The 18,308-nt window shown below is 34.8% G+C and overlaps 1 protein-coding gene across 3 annotated transcripts in view; it reads right to left on the reverse strand.

The window, feature by feature from the left end:
- Positions 1-223: 223 nt before the first annotated feature.
- The window catches only part of LOC106476521 (regulator of G-protein signaling 7-like), a 96,024-nt gene continuing 77,939 nt past the window's right edge, over positions 224-18,308 (reverse strand). For 2 of the 3 annotated variants that reach the window (XM_022381359.1, XM_013937178.2), the window contains 3 exons: positions 15,034-15,252; positions 12,922-13,137; positions 2,051-8,480 (listed from right to left, as the gene is read on the reverse strand). In XM_022381359.1, coding sequence (XP_022237067.1) covers positions 8,294-8,480; positions 12,922-13,137; positions 15,034-15,252 — 622 coding nt within the window. In that variant the 3' untranslated portion in view covers positions 2,051-8,293. Of the gene's footprint in view, positions 8,481-12,921; positions 13,138-15,033; positions 15,253-18,308 lie in introns of all 3 variants that reach the window. The other variant, XR_002609769.1, reaches the window with a different exon arrangement.

Below are 18,308 nucleotides of genomic sequence, written 5' to 3' on the forward strand. Positions count from 1 at the left end.
TGATTGTTTTATTTGTGCAAATAAACAGGAAGATAACAAATATAAGCAAGGATAACAAATATAAGCATATTGGTTAATATTATTAGAAAATACAAGCTACAACTTTAACGCCCCCCCAGTGGCATGTCTTCGGACTTACAACAGTAGAAACTAGATTTCGATACCCGTGCTGGGCAGAGTGCAGATAGCCCATTGTGTGGCTTTGTGCTTAACTTCAAACAAACAGAACTTTAACTTTATACACATGTACCTCCGTAACAATTGACTGAAAAAAAATATTATAATTAATTGTATAATACATCACCGTAATTATAAACACTTATATACAAATAAATAATATATAACTTTCTTGCACAGAATATTTGAAATAAGGTAAAATATGATTTGAACGTTTAACGTTTAAATACCCTTTTGAAATGGTACGTTCATTTGGTAACAGGGATTTTAAATATTAAATCCAACTATACACCGAGTCTTACAGGACAATATTTTTTTAAATTCTGGACTACACATAAAATTATTTAATTTTTTTTACCTGGCAAAGTCACCACCCAGTGCGTAGGACTACAACCAAGTGGTTTAAATGCAGGTTAAATAAAAAAAAATAAGAGATCAGATAGGCAACATTAATTATCCTAGTATTAAGCCTCGAATAAAACACACGCGCACCCGATAAAATCGTATCTTTTCAGTGGTCAGACTCAGTTTTTTATCAGGCTGTCCAGTACACAAAGACCCAAAAGTCAACCAGTGGATATACTTATTACTAAAGAAAGATGCGCCTCTAATACTTCCTCTTGGCTAGCTCATTATTTCACTTGCTATTTTATTCTACTTTGTCATCGATAAGATCATTAAAAAGTTTAACACATAAACACAACAAGGAGAAGAAACAACAACATGCAACTTACCGCATGTGTGCAAAACAATGACATTTATTAACTCGCAAGGACAAACTACAGAGACGTAATCTTTTGAAAATAAAAATGAAATAATTTGATATTAGTTAATGCGATTGTTAGGACTGATCCGCCCTTGTACAGAGACAGTGAATTAATCTAATGCTCACCTGTTTTCTATCTGCGTATAGCTGTCTCTAATTTCCAAATAACACACTAGAGAGAAGACAGCCAGTAAACAGCACCTAGCGCCAACTTTTGGGCTTTTATTATCTGACCGAATAGGGTTTAACCGTTACTCATATAGAGCGCCCACGACCTCAATGTGCGTGCAGAGTGCATTTTTTTTCTTTTCTGTAACAAAGGGACATAAACCATGAATTATCTGATTTACAGCATGGGCATACTACTCACAAGACCATGCCATGAATTATCTAATTTACAGCATGGGCATACTACTCACAAGACCATGCCCGGCCAGTTATTTAAAATGTGTTTTTTACTGTAGAAGCCGTAGGTAGATCTGTTAATTCCCAACATTTCTTTTCTTATAGCATGATACCACTGTCTTCTTTAAACTTAGAGGAGAATAACCAATTCTCGAGCGCTCGAGGAGAGGAACAAACGGGAGAAAGACCGACAAGTTCCGGTTGAAATACATGTATGGGTTGCACTATTTTTTTGTTTTGTTTATAAAAGGGAACCGCTCATTTTAAACCACAAAATAAAATAAAATAATCTTTCACTTCCTTTTGTGAGACTGTTGTAAATAGCAAGCTCACAACGTCTAGTTAGCTTATTCAATAGCAACAAATCACCAATATATATATATATATATATATTTCATAATGTAGTAATTACTCAACGTTTGGTTATCACATACGATGGTCAAACTTCAGTCTCAACAACCTATTATTCCGGTTAGCACATTCATTGAGCAGACAACAGTCCCAGTGTTCTATTAATCTACCTTTCTGACACAGTGATAAGCTCACACTCCTCAGAGCATCCTGTTAGCACACTCATTAACAGACCACATTCTCGGTGTTCTTTTAATTTACCTTTCTGACACTGTGATAAGCTCACACTCCTCAGAGCATCTTGTTAGCACACTCATTAACAGACCACATTCTCGGTGTTCTTTTAATCTACCTTTCTGACACTGTGATAAGCTCACACTTTTCAGAACATCCGGTTAGCACACTCATTAACCAGATCACATTCTCGGTGTTCTTTTAATCTACCTTTCTGACACTGTGATAAGCTCACACTCCTCAGAGCATCCTGTTAGCACACTCATTAACCAGATCACTTTTACGGTGTTCTTTTAATCTACCTTTCTGACACTGTGATAAGCTCACACTTTTCAGAACATCCGGTTAGCACACTCATTAACCAGATCACATTCTCGGTGTTCTTTTAATCTACCTTTCTGACACTGTGATAAGCTCACACTTTTCAGAACATCCGGTTAGCACACTCATTAACAGATCACATTCTCGGTGTTCTATTAATCTACTTTTTCCCAGTGCGACGAGTTTACAACGTAAGTTTAACACATTCTTTGGTAAGGTTATTAGTTCGGTGATTTATTACAAATAAACCCACGTTTTATACAACAACTGGTGCCCCAAATAAATGAAGAGCATGACTGTGTTGTCGACAAACCTATGTTTCATTATTATTTTTGACTTCAAACCGAAAAATGAATTATGGTATTTCCAGGTGATACCTTATTAGCTGTGACTTCAGCAGAACTAAAATTTATAAGGTGTTAATGTAATGAGCCTTTAGATAGTAAGTGCTTGTTGAATTTATTATACATTTTATACTTCAATTAACCGAAGATAAAAATGTATGAAATAGATAATATGTGCTGAAGTAATGATTTGTTAGAACCGGTATTTAGCAACGCTTGATCTGCTGTGTGCACATAACGTTTTGCGTCAGCAATGGGATTTGTAGACTACATCAAAGTAATGCGATTAAAGGCTTGTGTCAACGTCAAGCTAGAATTTGCTGATTGTTATTATGAGTTTGAAAAAAATTGCACTTTTCATTATTCAGTTAAATATATGGTAAATACCCAATACACTACAAATAAACACAAGCATGTGGAGGTTTCACCTATTATGCAACAAAGAAATACAGTCTATAACCAGTAACATAAAAATGGGTTAATCTTTGAAAGTGATATTTTTGACTAAACGTATTATTCGTTTACGCTAAGTTTCAATTCGTAGAAGTGTGTATAGTTTGCTGTAACATTAAGAAACAACTCTGAACGCCCCCCAGTGGCACAGCGGTATGTCTGCGGACTTACAACGCTAGAAACCAGGTTTCGATACCCGTGGTGGGCAGAGCACAGATACCTCATTGTGTAGTTTTGTGCTTAATTAGAAACAAACAAACAGCTCTGGACGTAATGTACAACGCCCACAATTAGACTTCGGTGTAAATTTCTTTCTGTGTCCTTTAAAATTCAACTTGACATTTGTATATGCTGACAAGAGTGATATAAACTATTTTAACATTTTACAATAAAAATTTTTTTTAACAACAACAAGGAAATAAGCACCAGTTAATCTGATAAGTCTGAAAAAATATTATATATATATATATTTAAAGCTATCTAGCATGATAAGCACGTACCTAAAGTATTGCTTACACTTTAAACACTACAGAAGTTGAACAATCTCGATATATACAAGCCCTGAATTATAAACCGATATATCTGATTGACTGTGGGATTGAGAAGTTATATGAAAATCCTGTATTAAATACCGAAACATATGGTTGATTATCAGGAGGATATAATGAACAACAGTGGGAAATGCGCAAGAATAGATGACACTTGATGGAAATGTCTTTACGGTGTAGAGGGTTAGATGGGAAAGTGTTTACAAAGTAAAAGGAATACTGGAAAGTAGACTCTAAATATACGAAAAGATATAATGAAAAATAATAATAAACAGTAGGCTATACTGAAACTCAGTTGAGGATGTGGAAAATAAAGATAGATTTAAAAGGAAAGGCTGAAAACATACTGGAAGTAGGGAGGATCGACTAAATAATGATGCAAAATGTGAAAAAGAGGATTTTAAACAATGAGAAAATGTGGGAAGATAAATTAAATATAGAAAACTAAGTGAGAATTTAGAACGGAGGACCAGATATTAGTGGAAGTTTAAAAAATGAAACATAGATAGGAATATAAAATAAAAGACTTAACGTAGCAGGAAATATAAAAAGGGAAGATCTTTAAAAGACGAACTACAAAGACCAGACTGAAAAATAGAAGGACAGCTTGAAAGGCATTACAAAATATTAACAGATATATTTAACTATCGCTGGGAATTGAGAGAGGATAGACGCCAATATACTAAACCAATAGAGTGGAAGATAGAGAAAAGTGTGAAAGATATATAAAAAGAAGAAATGTCAGGATATGAATAAATATAGAATATAAGGAAGGACTAAACTGAAACATGGTAGGGCTTATTATTTAAGGTAATTTAATTAAATAGTGGACAATTCAACAGCATAAGATTAGTTAAGAGCGGGATCGAAGGTTGAAACAGCGTGTAGAATACGGCATGAAAGAACTGAATGAATATTAGTGGAAGTACAAGCGCGTTACAACTGTATGAGGTAGTGTAATGATAACAGCGAACTCCATCCAGCTTCCTTAGTATAATTAGATTATATCCGGACATTTGAGTGCTAAAACTAATATAAAACTGAACAGACAATCGATTAAAACACCTTTTAAACTTCCAAACATATACAAGTATTTGCTCGAAAATAAAACCCGATGAAGTTGGAATACGCTTCAAGGTACACTTTAATGTCACCTGGTGAACAGTGGATTTAGGTTTGGTAACAACACCTAGAAAGTCAACGTCGCAAAAACATTTTATATGTGGAAAAATAAACCCAAACTTAAGTGTAAAGACTGAGAATGTAATGGAATTGATAGAGAATAGATTAAATAATGATACAAGATGTGAAAAAAAGGATTTTAAAGGTCTGTGGGTAGAAGTCTTCCACTTCCGCAAGCTCATTTAAAGTATAAACTTTGTTATCGAATCATGACACTATACGGTCATAACTAGGCTACTAGCGACACCTTCTTCCATGGACCGTGTCTTTAATAACTTTCCAGCTTTCGGTTTACGAAGCAATGCCCAAAGACATGGCTATACGAAAAAAACCAGGTCGATTCACATCAAGTTCTGGGTCGTGTTTTCTATAGTTTAACACTAGTCTCTTGGTTTTTGAGTGCTAAAACTAATATAAAACTGAACAGACAATCTATTAAAGCACCTTTTAAACTTCCAAACAGATACAAGTATTTGCATTCAAGTTATACGGAGCTTTATATTTCAATATTCGCCTTTCGTTGGTGTTGAAAAAGCTCCTTATAACCAGGTATAAATTATCATGCTGTAGATGCCTTACACACACACACATATATATATATATATATATATATCTAGTATAGCTAGACACATACACTAAAAGTTTATAAAATAACTATGCATCGTCTTTCACATCAGAATACAATAGAATATCCTATTTATAAAGTAAATCACAGATGAAGTGAAAAATCGAAAATTCTCGTTTTTCACACTTAAAAGTACACTGGCCGCAGAAATTCTATAAGTGCTCAGAATCTGGTCAGTTATCCATAGACTCGCATTAGTGTTATTTTTTTTCAAAGCTGTATGGTTTATTTTTTACAGAAAAAAAATAAGACTTATATATATATATCTAAGTTGGGAAAATAAAGTTTGTTTTAAAGATTATTTTAATAATGGGGGTCTCCTTAACTTGATATATGTTGTCATGATCTCATTATACAGGGTCCGCCAAAATAAGTGTAGGACTTTCATATAATTAGATTTTACAAAGTATTTATGAAAAACATTTGTTATTTTCAGAATGAAGATTAAAGGTTTGAATTGTAATGATGGGCAGGTGGACAATTCAACAGTGGTCTCTTATTGTTGAGCTTTATTTCAAGAATAAAACCTCCATCATTGTTGCTTAAAGAACATACCGTCGAGAACTTGGTGTTAAAGTTGTTCCTTCCGAATATATTATCAGTAGCAATTTTGTTTTCAACAAAATGAGGCCACCTGTCATACAACACAAGCAACAATGGTAGTGTTGCGTGAACTGTTCCCAAATAGGGCAATTTCTCGTAACTGAAACATAAACTGGCCTCCATGACCTCCGGATTTGTCAGTAGCAGACATCCTTTTGTGAGAATACTCAAAGGAAAGTGTGTATACCAACAAGCCACGGACACTACAGGATTTGAAAGATAACATTAAAAACAGAAATTACTGACCTCACGCGAGAAACGTTGACCTCTGAAACGGAAGGAGTCATTCTTAGACCAGACCAGTGAGTATCAGTTTATGGTGGACACCTACCGGACATCATTTTTCATACTTAATGGTTACAAGAGACCTTAGTGAGCTACAGCTTCATAAATAATAAACATTAATTATTTTTACCAATAAATGATAATGTCGATTATCGAAGTTTTAAATCCCCACACTTCTTTTGGCGAATCCTGTATTTTTCTAGTATTACGTAGTTGCATAATCTAACATAAAATATAATTTACAATCGAGATGTTGAATAAAAATTTGTTCTGGTGAACTGATAACTGAAGATTTGCTGAAGGACATCCATAAATAGATTTTCACTAATTCGCCGAACAGGTTGTCCACTCAAATTTCATTCCATCTATGAATCATAACGTTTACATAAATTCACAAGTATTTTATTGTCCAATAAACATAAATTTAAACTGCTGATTCTTTACTAAGTATAAGGTTTTAGTTATATCTCAATGCCAACTTTTGAGTTTCACGTCAAGTTTGTTTTACAATTGCGAAGAATCGAGTCAAAGATAAATGGTTTTCTTTAATAACAGATATAGAAACCTCGCAATTTAAAACAAGCTTATTAGCAAATAGATAGTCAAAAAGTATATTTCTACACACAGTATTATATTTACAAGGCCAAAGTTTTTAATGGATTAAGTGTAATCAGCCACTCCATGCTGAATCACCAAACTACCTCCAAATATTTAAGATAAAGATTCTTCCAACCACTAGTAAATACATCACTTTCCAGCTCTATGGGAACACAAGCAACTCTTCGATTGTATGGTAGTGTTATTGATATTAATGAACCCGATGAATTACTATATAAAATATTGTCAGAAAAAAAAAATCAGTGGATCTGATGTCAACGAGGGGTTCTATAGACTGCGATATACGATATTACTGATACATCTATTCATTACTACAGATGTGGATTTATAATTTTAGCATAGTGGTATCTAACATGAGCTTTTCGTACAGATGTGAATGTATAACTTATCCGTTGGTAAAATGATACAGACTATGGGTTCTACAGTCTAGTTCGATTGGACTGAATAATTTCAAACGCACATTATCGGCTGGTAAAACCTTTCAGGAAGTTGAATAAACTTTCAATTTGAACATTTTCATCAAAGCACTTTAACTGTAAATACAATCAAAGAATCAAAGTTAACCTATTTATTTTTGACCTCGGCATCTTTACAATCAATATCTGTAAAACGTGCCAAAGAACCTATAGTGTAATGAAGGTGAAATGAAATAACTTTAATCTAGATATTGTTATAACCTATGAGGCACCTATTACTTGTAGACATTACCAGAGAACAACACAGTAGTGGAATTTAACTAAATTACTTTTAACTTGGACATCGATAGAGACTATAAATCATTTTCATCAATGATAACATCTACTATAGAGACCGCATACACCAATGAAAGTTAACTGGATTACCTATATATCGATATAACGTACGAAGCACCTTAACTACTGGTAAATTCTATCAGAAAAGTGATGCAGCATGTGAAGGTTGCAGTCATTAACTTTAACCTAGACACCTCTACAAGTTTCAAGTGTCGTCATTGGTTCTGTAGAAACACACTTCTTAACAGAAGTATTGAACAAAAATAAACGTTCCAGCTTTGGTTTAAACTGTGACGACTTCTTTGATTTGTAGGAATTAGGAGAATGATATTAATTAGCTGAGTAAAAATCGCATTCAGATTCCTCGTTTACTTTGAGGGTCATTGGAATCTTTGATAGAATGGATACGACATTAAGTTTAACACCACCACCTGTATCTTGGACATTGAAAATTCTCTCCTTATCAATGTAAACTATTTACAACATGAAAGTGATAATATTATTAATAATACTAATAACAACACTGATTGTTACATTATGAAGTCTTAAAGTATTAGGATCTACGCAAGTGAACCGAGTAAAACAGCGAGTTTGTCGTGTACTGCTCAAAGTGACTAACTCTCTTGATTCTAATCTTCCAACTCCCAAGGTGCGACCAAGTTCCTAGTCCGTCGAGGAACAGCCAGTGACAAGTTTGAACTAGTCTCATCCAGTGAACTACTGGAATGTTCCATGCGTTGAGATCCCCTTGGAACTTGAAGGGTGCTTCGTACAGTATCGTTCACACGATCACGCGATACTGACGGCGAAGACAATCTAAAATAAAGGACGAAACATTTTATAAGGTCAAAATAATTATCATGGTTACTTCATTTCTGAACTAAAAATGTATAGATTTTATGGCTAATGTAGTATTCCTCCTACTAGGTAATTAAACTACCAGTTTATAAGCAGTTGCTCATAAACCAAATGAATAAGGATCTTGCAAAATCATTTTTGTTTTAAGTGATTAATGAGACTGAATTCTATGTATGTTAAACAGACACACAATGAGATGTTGGCATAATAAGCGTAATTTGTTGGTAAAAGATGATAAGATTTAGTCATTATCAAAGTTCTTCCTAGTAGCGTCTGAGAGCTGTTTAGAAACTTAACATGTCGTACATGATTATTTGAATTAAGTATTTGTAACTTCACCTTGTGATGGATACTTATCTGTTGGCAGATTCACGATTATTTGAATTAAGTATTTGTAACTTCACCTAGTGATGGATACTTATCTGTTGGCAGATTCATGCTTATTTGAATTAAGTATTTGTAACTCCACCTAGTGATGGATACTTATCTGTTGGCAGAGTCATAATTATTTAAATTAAGTATTTGTAACTCAACCTAGTGATGGATTCTTATCTGTTGGCAGGAAGATACGATGAAACAAAAGCAAAATCTTGAATTGTAACTAGTTGACAAGGGTGTGTCTCTATAAATATAACAACATAAGTGTACACTAAATATACCGAGAACTTAGTTAACTACCACGTTGATGAATCACTAATTAGATTAAAATTAAGATTTAACAATAAATTTGCATAAAACAAAGATTAAACGCAGACTAATGACAATCTTTGCTGATGACTGATTGACTAAGGTATTATTTGGCATAAAGAAAATCAGTACAGCCGTGGCTGTATACGTGTAAGCCAGTCAACCAAATCCCACTCTTAAATAAATTGATAAACAAAGTTGTAAATGAAAGGCTACAATCAGAAAAGTTATAAATTATTGAACGAACAGTTAAAGGCACCGGATTTAGAGCACCTTCTGATACAACCGTACTTTTCTGCTACTTCTCTCGATCTTTCTTTAAAAAGATCAACATGCACGTCGCAAAGACCACAACCTATCACACTTTCATTATATTGGGTATCATCACGTTCTAGTTACGTAAGGGTAGCTTTCCGGGGAACAAACATTCCATGAAATAAAACAACAAACTCCCAAGATATTTATTAGATGGACACACTAATGAAAATTACAATCTAAGAGTTGTGAATCAGATGATTTCTGTTTTCATACTAAACAGAAACTGTATTGGTATAACTTAAAGATGTTTCTTCGTGATAGTAAAAGCACCACTTTATACAGAAATAAAGTTGGACACCAGTTAAGTCGTTATTACTTCATCAAATTACCGTTATAGCAGTTGTTGTACAAGAATATATTTCTGTTCTTGATACCGATATAACACTTTTACAGTAGCCCAGATATATAAACATAAAACTTTAACAATACCCGAGTGGCAGGTACATATCAGCTTCAATAGTTGAGTGATGGGAATATATCAGTAGTTGAGTGACAGAACTTACAACTGTACATCACGTACATTACGTGGTGGGGATATATCAGTAGTTGAGTGGCAGAACTTACAACTGTACATCACGTACATTACGTGGTGGGAATAGTTTATTATTATTATTATCTTCAACAATGAAATCTTATTGTTTTTTCGAGCATTTCAGTCCCTGGTTGAAAACCTAGACATGTTTTTTTAATACTTGCAACAAGCAACTCCAGAACTGAAGGCAGAAAAAATTTGCTCCCACACAGATACAGTTACAGTTTCTTGGACATATAGTAAGGAGGTTATGAAATACCTAAACATCTTATTAAGATTAAGGTAGTGGGTATAAAGGCTCAAACGTATGAACAAGAAGGAAGGCCAAAGCTTAATCACCTTCGAATCACATTACAGATGATTTGTGGCCAACGTTTTGATAATAGCAGCACTTTTTTCAGCACTAATTAAGAGAGCTGAAGCATATTAATTGGCTAAAACATTTGCCAATCAACTGGCTGACCATGTAGATAGCTCACTTAGGAGTATCAGAGGATATTCTTGCTGACCAAAGAATAAACTTCAACACTCAACTGTTTGTTAAGGTGTACGAATATGCTCGGCGTGGTGAAGCATTTCAATAATGTAAAGATGGCATATGGCAATACAGAGCAGCAGCCTAATAGCTGTTCTCCAAAATTGTTAATGTTTGTACATAACAACAAACCTTTAAATATATCCATGATCAACCACTGGAAGAGGAGATGCTTCCTGAACGTATAATGCACTCAGCCATGACTGGAAGTGGAACAATTCTCAACATTTAGTAAGGTTGTCTAATCTGCAGCCAGGATGGTTATGAGATCAGCAGCTGAAAGGGAGTAGCAACCCATATCTTCCAAGCTGCTAGGTAGAAGTTCATGGGATTTTTGGATAATTTTGACTTTTAGGGTAAAGGGCAAGTTGAAGTGCATAAGGAGATAAGTAGTGGCTTGATTTCCGATATTTCAAGGCTGACTGCCTTCGGTCTAGTCCTTTGGTTATGCAGATCTGGAGATCTATTCTACTGAGAGACCAAAGGAGGAAAATAAAAAATAAAGATATATGTTGTAGAGGGATGCCAGGAGTGATAATAACACACGAGCAAAATATGGGCTCATCTCCAATGATTCTACTGCTTACAGAAACGTAAGCAGCAGCTTACTAAGGAATCCATTTAAAACCACCTGCCCAGAATAAGTGACACCTCCAAAACCCTAAGCCAAAATTACCATCGAAAAACATTCAAAGGTCACAACCATGGCTAGCAGTGGAGCCCCCAATCTACATTATGTTCGAGTATAGCTCATAGGAGGTGATGTAATTGGCAGAATACTTGTAAAGCCCAATTAATATACTGTAAATGTTACATGGGTTTCCACACTCCACATGCCAGGAGTGGAAACCGGAGAATCCAATGGCTGTTAAAAAATTTATAAATTGAAAGTAGAGCTTGCAGAGAACAAGTGTAAGCTTGTGCCAAGACGATAGATAACCTCTGCAAGCTGTCATTGAAAGGATGCCAGTCAACAGCAGCACTGTACAATCTACTCAACACCCTAAAGTAAGCCCACCAGAGACTTGGATTGCAAAAATATATATTTGTTTATATTTACTTAATTACTAACATCCAGGAGAGAACTTCCTCTATATTGTATCAAATTCTCAGGTCATGAACCATACTTGGCAATTAACTCCTCCTCTTACTCACTTGTATGAAAAATACCATTTCCCCATTTCCGAAAGTACAAACATATGTTCGCAATAACAGTATAAACGAATGCAGAAATAAAACACAGTGCACAAAATACAGAAAACTCTGGAACAACAAACCATGGGGTCGTGGTACCAAACTTCCCCTTATTCTCTCACTTTTTAGTATTCTCAAGTAAACTGATAACCTTAGAAATGTAATTAATAACCTCAATAGCCAGAGGTTCGGCATAAAATGCTATCCAGAGTAAAAACAACAACTGAATTTCCTACTTGACTTAATTAAAGGAGAAGAACTGAGATAAATTGACAGTGAAATCACATAATTCTTTATTGAATATACAGAGACACAAACAGAATTCATCAACAATTCTTGTACTAGAGATCTCAACTTCTGTTTGAAAGTTCTTCTGTCCAAACATTTGTTACTTGAAGCCTTTTTTTTCAGACTAAGAGAGCATAGCATTATTTACAATGTCATTACTCTCAGTACGTCACTGAGGGCACGATACGCCTCCAGTAGAAAATATCACTGCCCTCTTTTACACATTGTATTGAATTAAGCATTCGTAAAGCACATTTTTCTCTCGAGAAAGTGCATGTGATGCCAAAGGAAAATGACCCAGAACAAACTTAATTAAGGTACAAATAAATTTCAACTGGTTTCAAAATCATCTCTCTCTTTTGTCAAGACTATGTTACACGCCAAAAATGTGTATATGTGAATAATTTGTTACAGTGGCCAGGTGGTTAGGGCGCTCGACTCGCAATCTGAGGGTCGCGGGTTCGAATCCCCATCACACCAAACATGCTCTCCCTTTCAGCCGTGGGGGCGATATAATGTGACGGTCAATCACACTATTCGTTGGTAAAAGAGTAGCCCAAGAGTTGGCAGGGGATGGTGATGACTAGCTGCCTTCCCTCTTGTCTTACACTGCTAAATTAGGGACGGCTAGCGCAGATAGCCCTCGTGTAGCTGTGCGCGAAATTCAAAACAAACAAACAAACAAAATTACTCTTCTAATTTCATTACAGTCACCTTTTGAAGTTATCATTGTAGCGTCTGGAGTTAAAAGAGTTAACATTTCTATAATTAACTCATAAGCATGTTAAAATAATTCAGAATATGTAAAAATAAAAAAAGAACAAATCTACCAAAGGCTAACTTACCTACTACACGACAATTTATCAGAAGGCGTTTCTAGATCCTGAAGGTCGCTCGTACTGTGGGAATGTTTTCCTGTAAAAGGTCGTTCTACACTTGGCTGTCGAGTCAAACTAAGGTCCACCGTACTATTAGTCATGTGAGAACCGCTGTTTCTCCTTTTGCTTGTACCGGCTGCTGGCGAGCTCTTTTTTCGTGTTGAAGCACCAAAATTGAAAAACCTAACAGTAATCACGTTGATGTTATCAATTCAACAATAAAGCGATGTAAAAAAATAAATAAATGATTCTTATGCCGAAAAAATTTGGGACCACAAGGTGACCAGTGATTATAATTATTGAAAAAATTTCAGACCACCAGGTGACCAGTTATTATAATTATTGAAAATATTTCAGACCACCAGGTGACCAGTTATTATAATTATTTGGTAACTTTTTAATTAAGATCATACCAGAAAGTAATATTGATTCACGACTCATTCAATGAGAGCAATTACTGAGCAGTTTAAATTTTAGTGGCTTTTATTTTAAACAATATGTATTCACTAGTTGAAGCAAAAAAGGAAAACCATTATAGCTTGACAACCAGCTGATTATTAACTTTGATTTAGTTGTCGTTAAGCGCAAAGATACGCAATGTGCCCTGACCACTACGAGTATCGAAACCCGATTTTTAGCGTCGTAAGCATGCAGGCTTACCACTGAGCCACTAAGAGGGGGATGCATTAACATGTACGTAACTGAGTTTTATAATATAATTGTTTAGGTCAACACAATGTCAAACTGACAAACGATATCCTGAACTGAAAGATATCTCAATATGCTAGCTAAAAATTACTAAACACAATCACTATTATTTCAAACGATGTGGCTATCTGCATTTACCTCATGTACAGCACGTTTGAATTATAAACAACATCATTAGCTGAAAATCACCAAACATATGGGTTGTACTCATGTTCGTTGATGGTACAGTGGTTTGTATAAATAAGTATGAGCTGTGGCTTCATCTCCCTTAAATATGTATAATAGGAATGATTATTACCTCCGCCACCGAACGTGAACGGAGCTTATGTTTTCACCTCTGTGTGTGCTTTTGTTTGTGTGTTTGTCAGCAAGATTTCACGAAAACAGCTGAATAGATTTGGCAAAAAGTTGCTATACATTTGGACAATGACCAGACTTATAAATGATTAGTTTTGGAGGGACTAGATCAAAGGTCACAGCAAGGTCACGAAAATCCAGAAAATCCCAATCTGTTAATATGGGGAACGATTTTTGTAAACTATTTTTGCTCAATAACTCAATCAAAAATGTTCTGCCAAAAATAAAAATGAACATACAGACACATTTTCTTATTTATGCTCGCCCTTTCAGCCGTGGGGGCATTATTATGTTTCAGTCAATTCTACTGTTCGTTTGTAAACGAGTGGCTCAAGAGTTGCCAGTGGGTGATATTGACTAGCTGCTTTTCCTTCAATCTATCACTATTAAATTAGAGACGGCTAGCGCAGATAGATCACGTGTAACTTTGCGCGAAATTCAAACCAAACCAAACAACCTGCCTTAATTGTGCAGTATTATCGTGGATCCTCGTGTCTTCTCAAGCTCCATAGACCAGAAAAATCCTAGAAAACATACTTAGGTAGCTAAAATACTCTATTCTTATTGTATGCCTTTATATTCGACTTTTCTGTTGATGTCCGTATTTGATTTATTTTTCCCCAAAACATTTCCTGAATCCCGTGCACTTCTTATAGATTATCTGTAGAATATCAGTTTACTTAAATACCACACTAGCTGTACTGTTTAAACTGAAACACACAATGAAGTTAAAGTGATTCTAGTTTATTTTACGTCATGTTGTTAGTGTACTGTGACGTGATCTCAAATTACTTCACATTTTCTATGAACTATGACTTATTATTGAACTATTTAATTATGGTATATTGTATTACACGACAAAAACAGAGTAAAGTAACATTGTTTCTATTTATTTTGTGTCAATTTGTTGACAACTTGGTACAGTAACGATTATTTATTTTAATGACATAATCTTGGAATGGATAAAAAGTTTACTTAATTTTCTAAAGTTTTTAATACTAGGGAATGTCTTACTTCTTCTTCTGTGCCGTTTGTTGGGCATTTCTGATGAGATTCTTGTAATGATCAGATCGAAGAAAGCGAGCATAGGAATCCTTTTTCATCAGTGAGAACACGTGCTCTTGAGCAGCGTCAAATGTGTAGCGAGAGGGGCTCCTCATGAGCTCTTGGGTCACCTCTACTGTTTTGCTGTCTAAGTTCACTTCACAGGGAGCACCAGCGGCCAAGAATTCTCTGAAAAGCAAAATTTTCGAATTACGAAGATCAACTGTAGTTTACCTGCACTTCTAATTCTAATGTTCAAACTCTTAAAAATAAAATCAAGGAAAAATCAAACTGCAGCAAGTTGATTTCCTGTTTCTGTTGACTTTTTTTAAATCTATCACGATTGTGGCAGATTTTATTATCAAAAGCACAAACGTCTGATGTAATAAAGCCCATGGAAAAACAACAACAACAAGAAATAGAAAAGGTTTTAACACTACAACATTTTCCATTTGTTCTTTTTCACTAGGAATAATCAACAGTCACTGAAATGAGTAAACATTAAGTGGTAATATTGTATTAACTGAAGTGCAATGTAATGATATTCAAGCAATCACAGTTTTAATAGAGAAATTAAATGATAACAGAACATTACCGTTCTCATGTAGACTCGAAATAAGTTACATTGAATTGTCTATTAACTCGTGTCCAATGAAAAACTTAGATATGAAGGTGAATTAATGTGTGTGCACAATGAATGAGTAAAGTGTTAATAGTGTATTAACGTATGTGCACTAGAAATAAGTTAAACTGAATTGTCTATTAACCCGTGTCCAATGAAGGTGAATTAATATGTGTGCACAACGAATGAGTAAAGTGTTAATAGTGTATTAACGTATGTGCACTAGAAATAAGTTAAACTGAATTGTCTATTAACCCGTGTCCAATGAAGGTGAATTAATGTGTGTGCACAATGAATGAGTAAAGTGTTAATAGTGTATTAACGTATGTGCACTAGAAATAAGTTAAACTGAATTGTCTATTAACCCGTGTCCAATGAAAAACTTAGATATGAAGGTGAATTAATGTGTGTGCACAATGAATGAGCAAAGTGTATTAACGTATGTGCACTAGAAATAAGTTGAGTAATCAGATACCAGAATGAATATACTGGAATAACGTAAATAATAGGAAAGGTATTCACGACCTGTGGTAACAATTTATGCATCCAATCACCTTCGTTCTAGAAATCTCCATGGATTGCGTTTATACAGGTTAAACGTCCTGACGCCTCTCTTGGAACTGTAAACAAAACAATTTACATAGAGATGGGCTTAAAAGAGCGAAATTAGAACCAAGTGTTCACATAGTCGAAAGGAACTCCAACTGACGAAAGTTGTACGAGCGGTGCCCGATGCACGTAGCCGAAAGGAACTCCAACTGACGAAAGTTGTACGAGTGGTGCCCGATGAACGTAGCCGAAAGGAACACAAGCTGACGAAAGTTGTACGCGCGGTGTCTGGCATGTGACAATTGAAGTTCCCGGAACAAAGTCCGGATGATTTATTATTGTCTTTCCGGTGATACAAGATTTCTAAAACGTACAAAGAATATCGCAAGTATTTTTCTAAACGACTTATGTTGTTCGCAGATTACAGATACAATGTTAAGTTAAATATCTGGGGAGACGAGAAAAATGCCAATATATACTCTGCATACTGTGAGATTAACATCGGGACCACTATACCACGAGAAAATACCATATTTGTTTAGACTGGGCATCAATAAGATACGGCTTCATCGAGCCACACCCAACTCGACTTAAAAGTTAACTCCGCAAAAAACAAGTTCAAACAATAATTCATGTTTTGCTGTTCGCAAACAAAGTTAAGTCACCAGATACATCTCCCACAGACGTCTGTGTCTTTATGTTGCTCAAATGGAGCATCTATAGTTGATGTTGTCCGCTGGACTTTGAAAAGCATGAAAAGAAGAGGGGAATAACATTGATTTCAGTGTATTGCACAAAAGCCTCCTTGTGTGGAATTTACACTGGTAATAAACCATTAATACAAATATACCCCCCCCCCCCCCAAATGCAAAAGGAGTTTGGAGTCTTTAAATACGAATACTTCATTACAATGAATACACTATACAAACCTGTGTTAAAACAACACAAACAAGCCTGGTATTTTAATGGCTATGATATAAAGATTATTGGCTACCAAAACACAACACAAATGTGTTGGACGATTCATAATCTTTATATTGAATGTTTTGTAATCTACACACATATGATAATATTGGTAAATTAAAGCATTTCGTGACATAAAAGTCAAACACTGCATAAAAACAATATTTAAGAAATACCTCAGACTAAGAGCTACTCGTTTCACCGCGTGTTACAACTCCTAGTGGTACAGCTATAAACCTGCGGACTTATAACGCTATAAACCCTGTTTCGATACCCGTGGTGGGCACAGAACAGGTAGTAGTTTGTGTAGATTTGTGCTTAACTACAAACAAACAAACCACGTGCTACTCCTAAACGGTTCATACGGGAATTAGTCATAAAAATGTGACTTCGCCACACAAAACAATACATTGAAATGAAAACAGTTTTGAATTAAAACCGCAAATTATTTGTGTTTTAAGAAAACCCAAACTTTTAGTTTTATATAGCTTAAACAATAGTTTACATAAGTTTGTGTTTGCGGACCACGCTTTGTGTTGTTGTGAAATAACAATGTTTGTGTTAATTTACAACACAACTTTTCTTACAGTGTAATATATAACTAGTAATATAAAACAAAGTAATTCACACATGTTTAACACCAATTATTTGGGACTTGTATCTATAAAAACGACACATTTCTTCTTCAGTTACGCAGGTAATAACTGGTGATTACATTTTATATTCATTGCACTAGTCGTTGTCCGTGTATGTTAAATATAACTAAATTAGTCTAGTATAACATTCTAGGCTCAAATATACATTGTGAAAATAAGATTGTGCCATAAACCTTTGAAGAGTAAGGAAACTCTAGACAAAACTATGATATGATCTCTTATCAGGCAGGCGGTAGCACTGCCTATGTAGGGATGGCTTGTTCATCGAAATGGTATTTTAAACATCTCCTCAATAGACCATCAGAACTTTACAATACTAAACAGTGTTTTCTTTTATAACAATATCTATGTAATGACTGAATCACAATTTCTGGAAATGTCTGTAAATATCAAAGCAAAAAGTTTGAATTTCGTGTTCTCTCTCTTCTGCTTCTTTTTTATTATACGATAACTCA

This window comes from Limulus polyphemus, unplaced genomic scaffold (genome assembly GCF_000517525.1).
Source record: "Limulus polyphemus unplaced genomic scaffold, Limulus_polyphemus-2.1.2 Scaffold157, whole genome shotgun sequence".
NCBI lineage: Eukaryota > Metazoa > Arthropoda > Merostomata > Xiphosura > Limulidae > Limulus > Limulus polyphemus.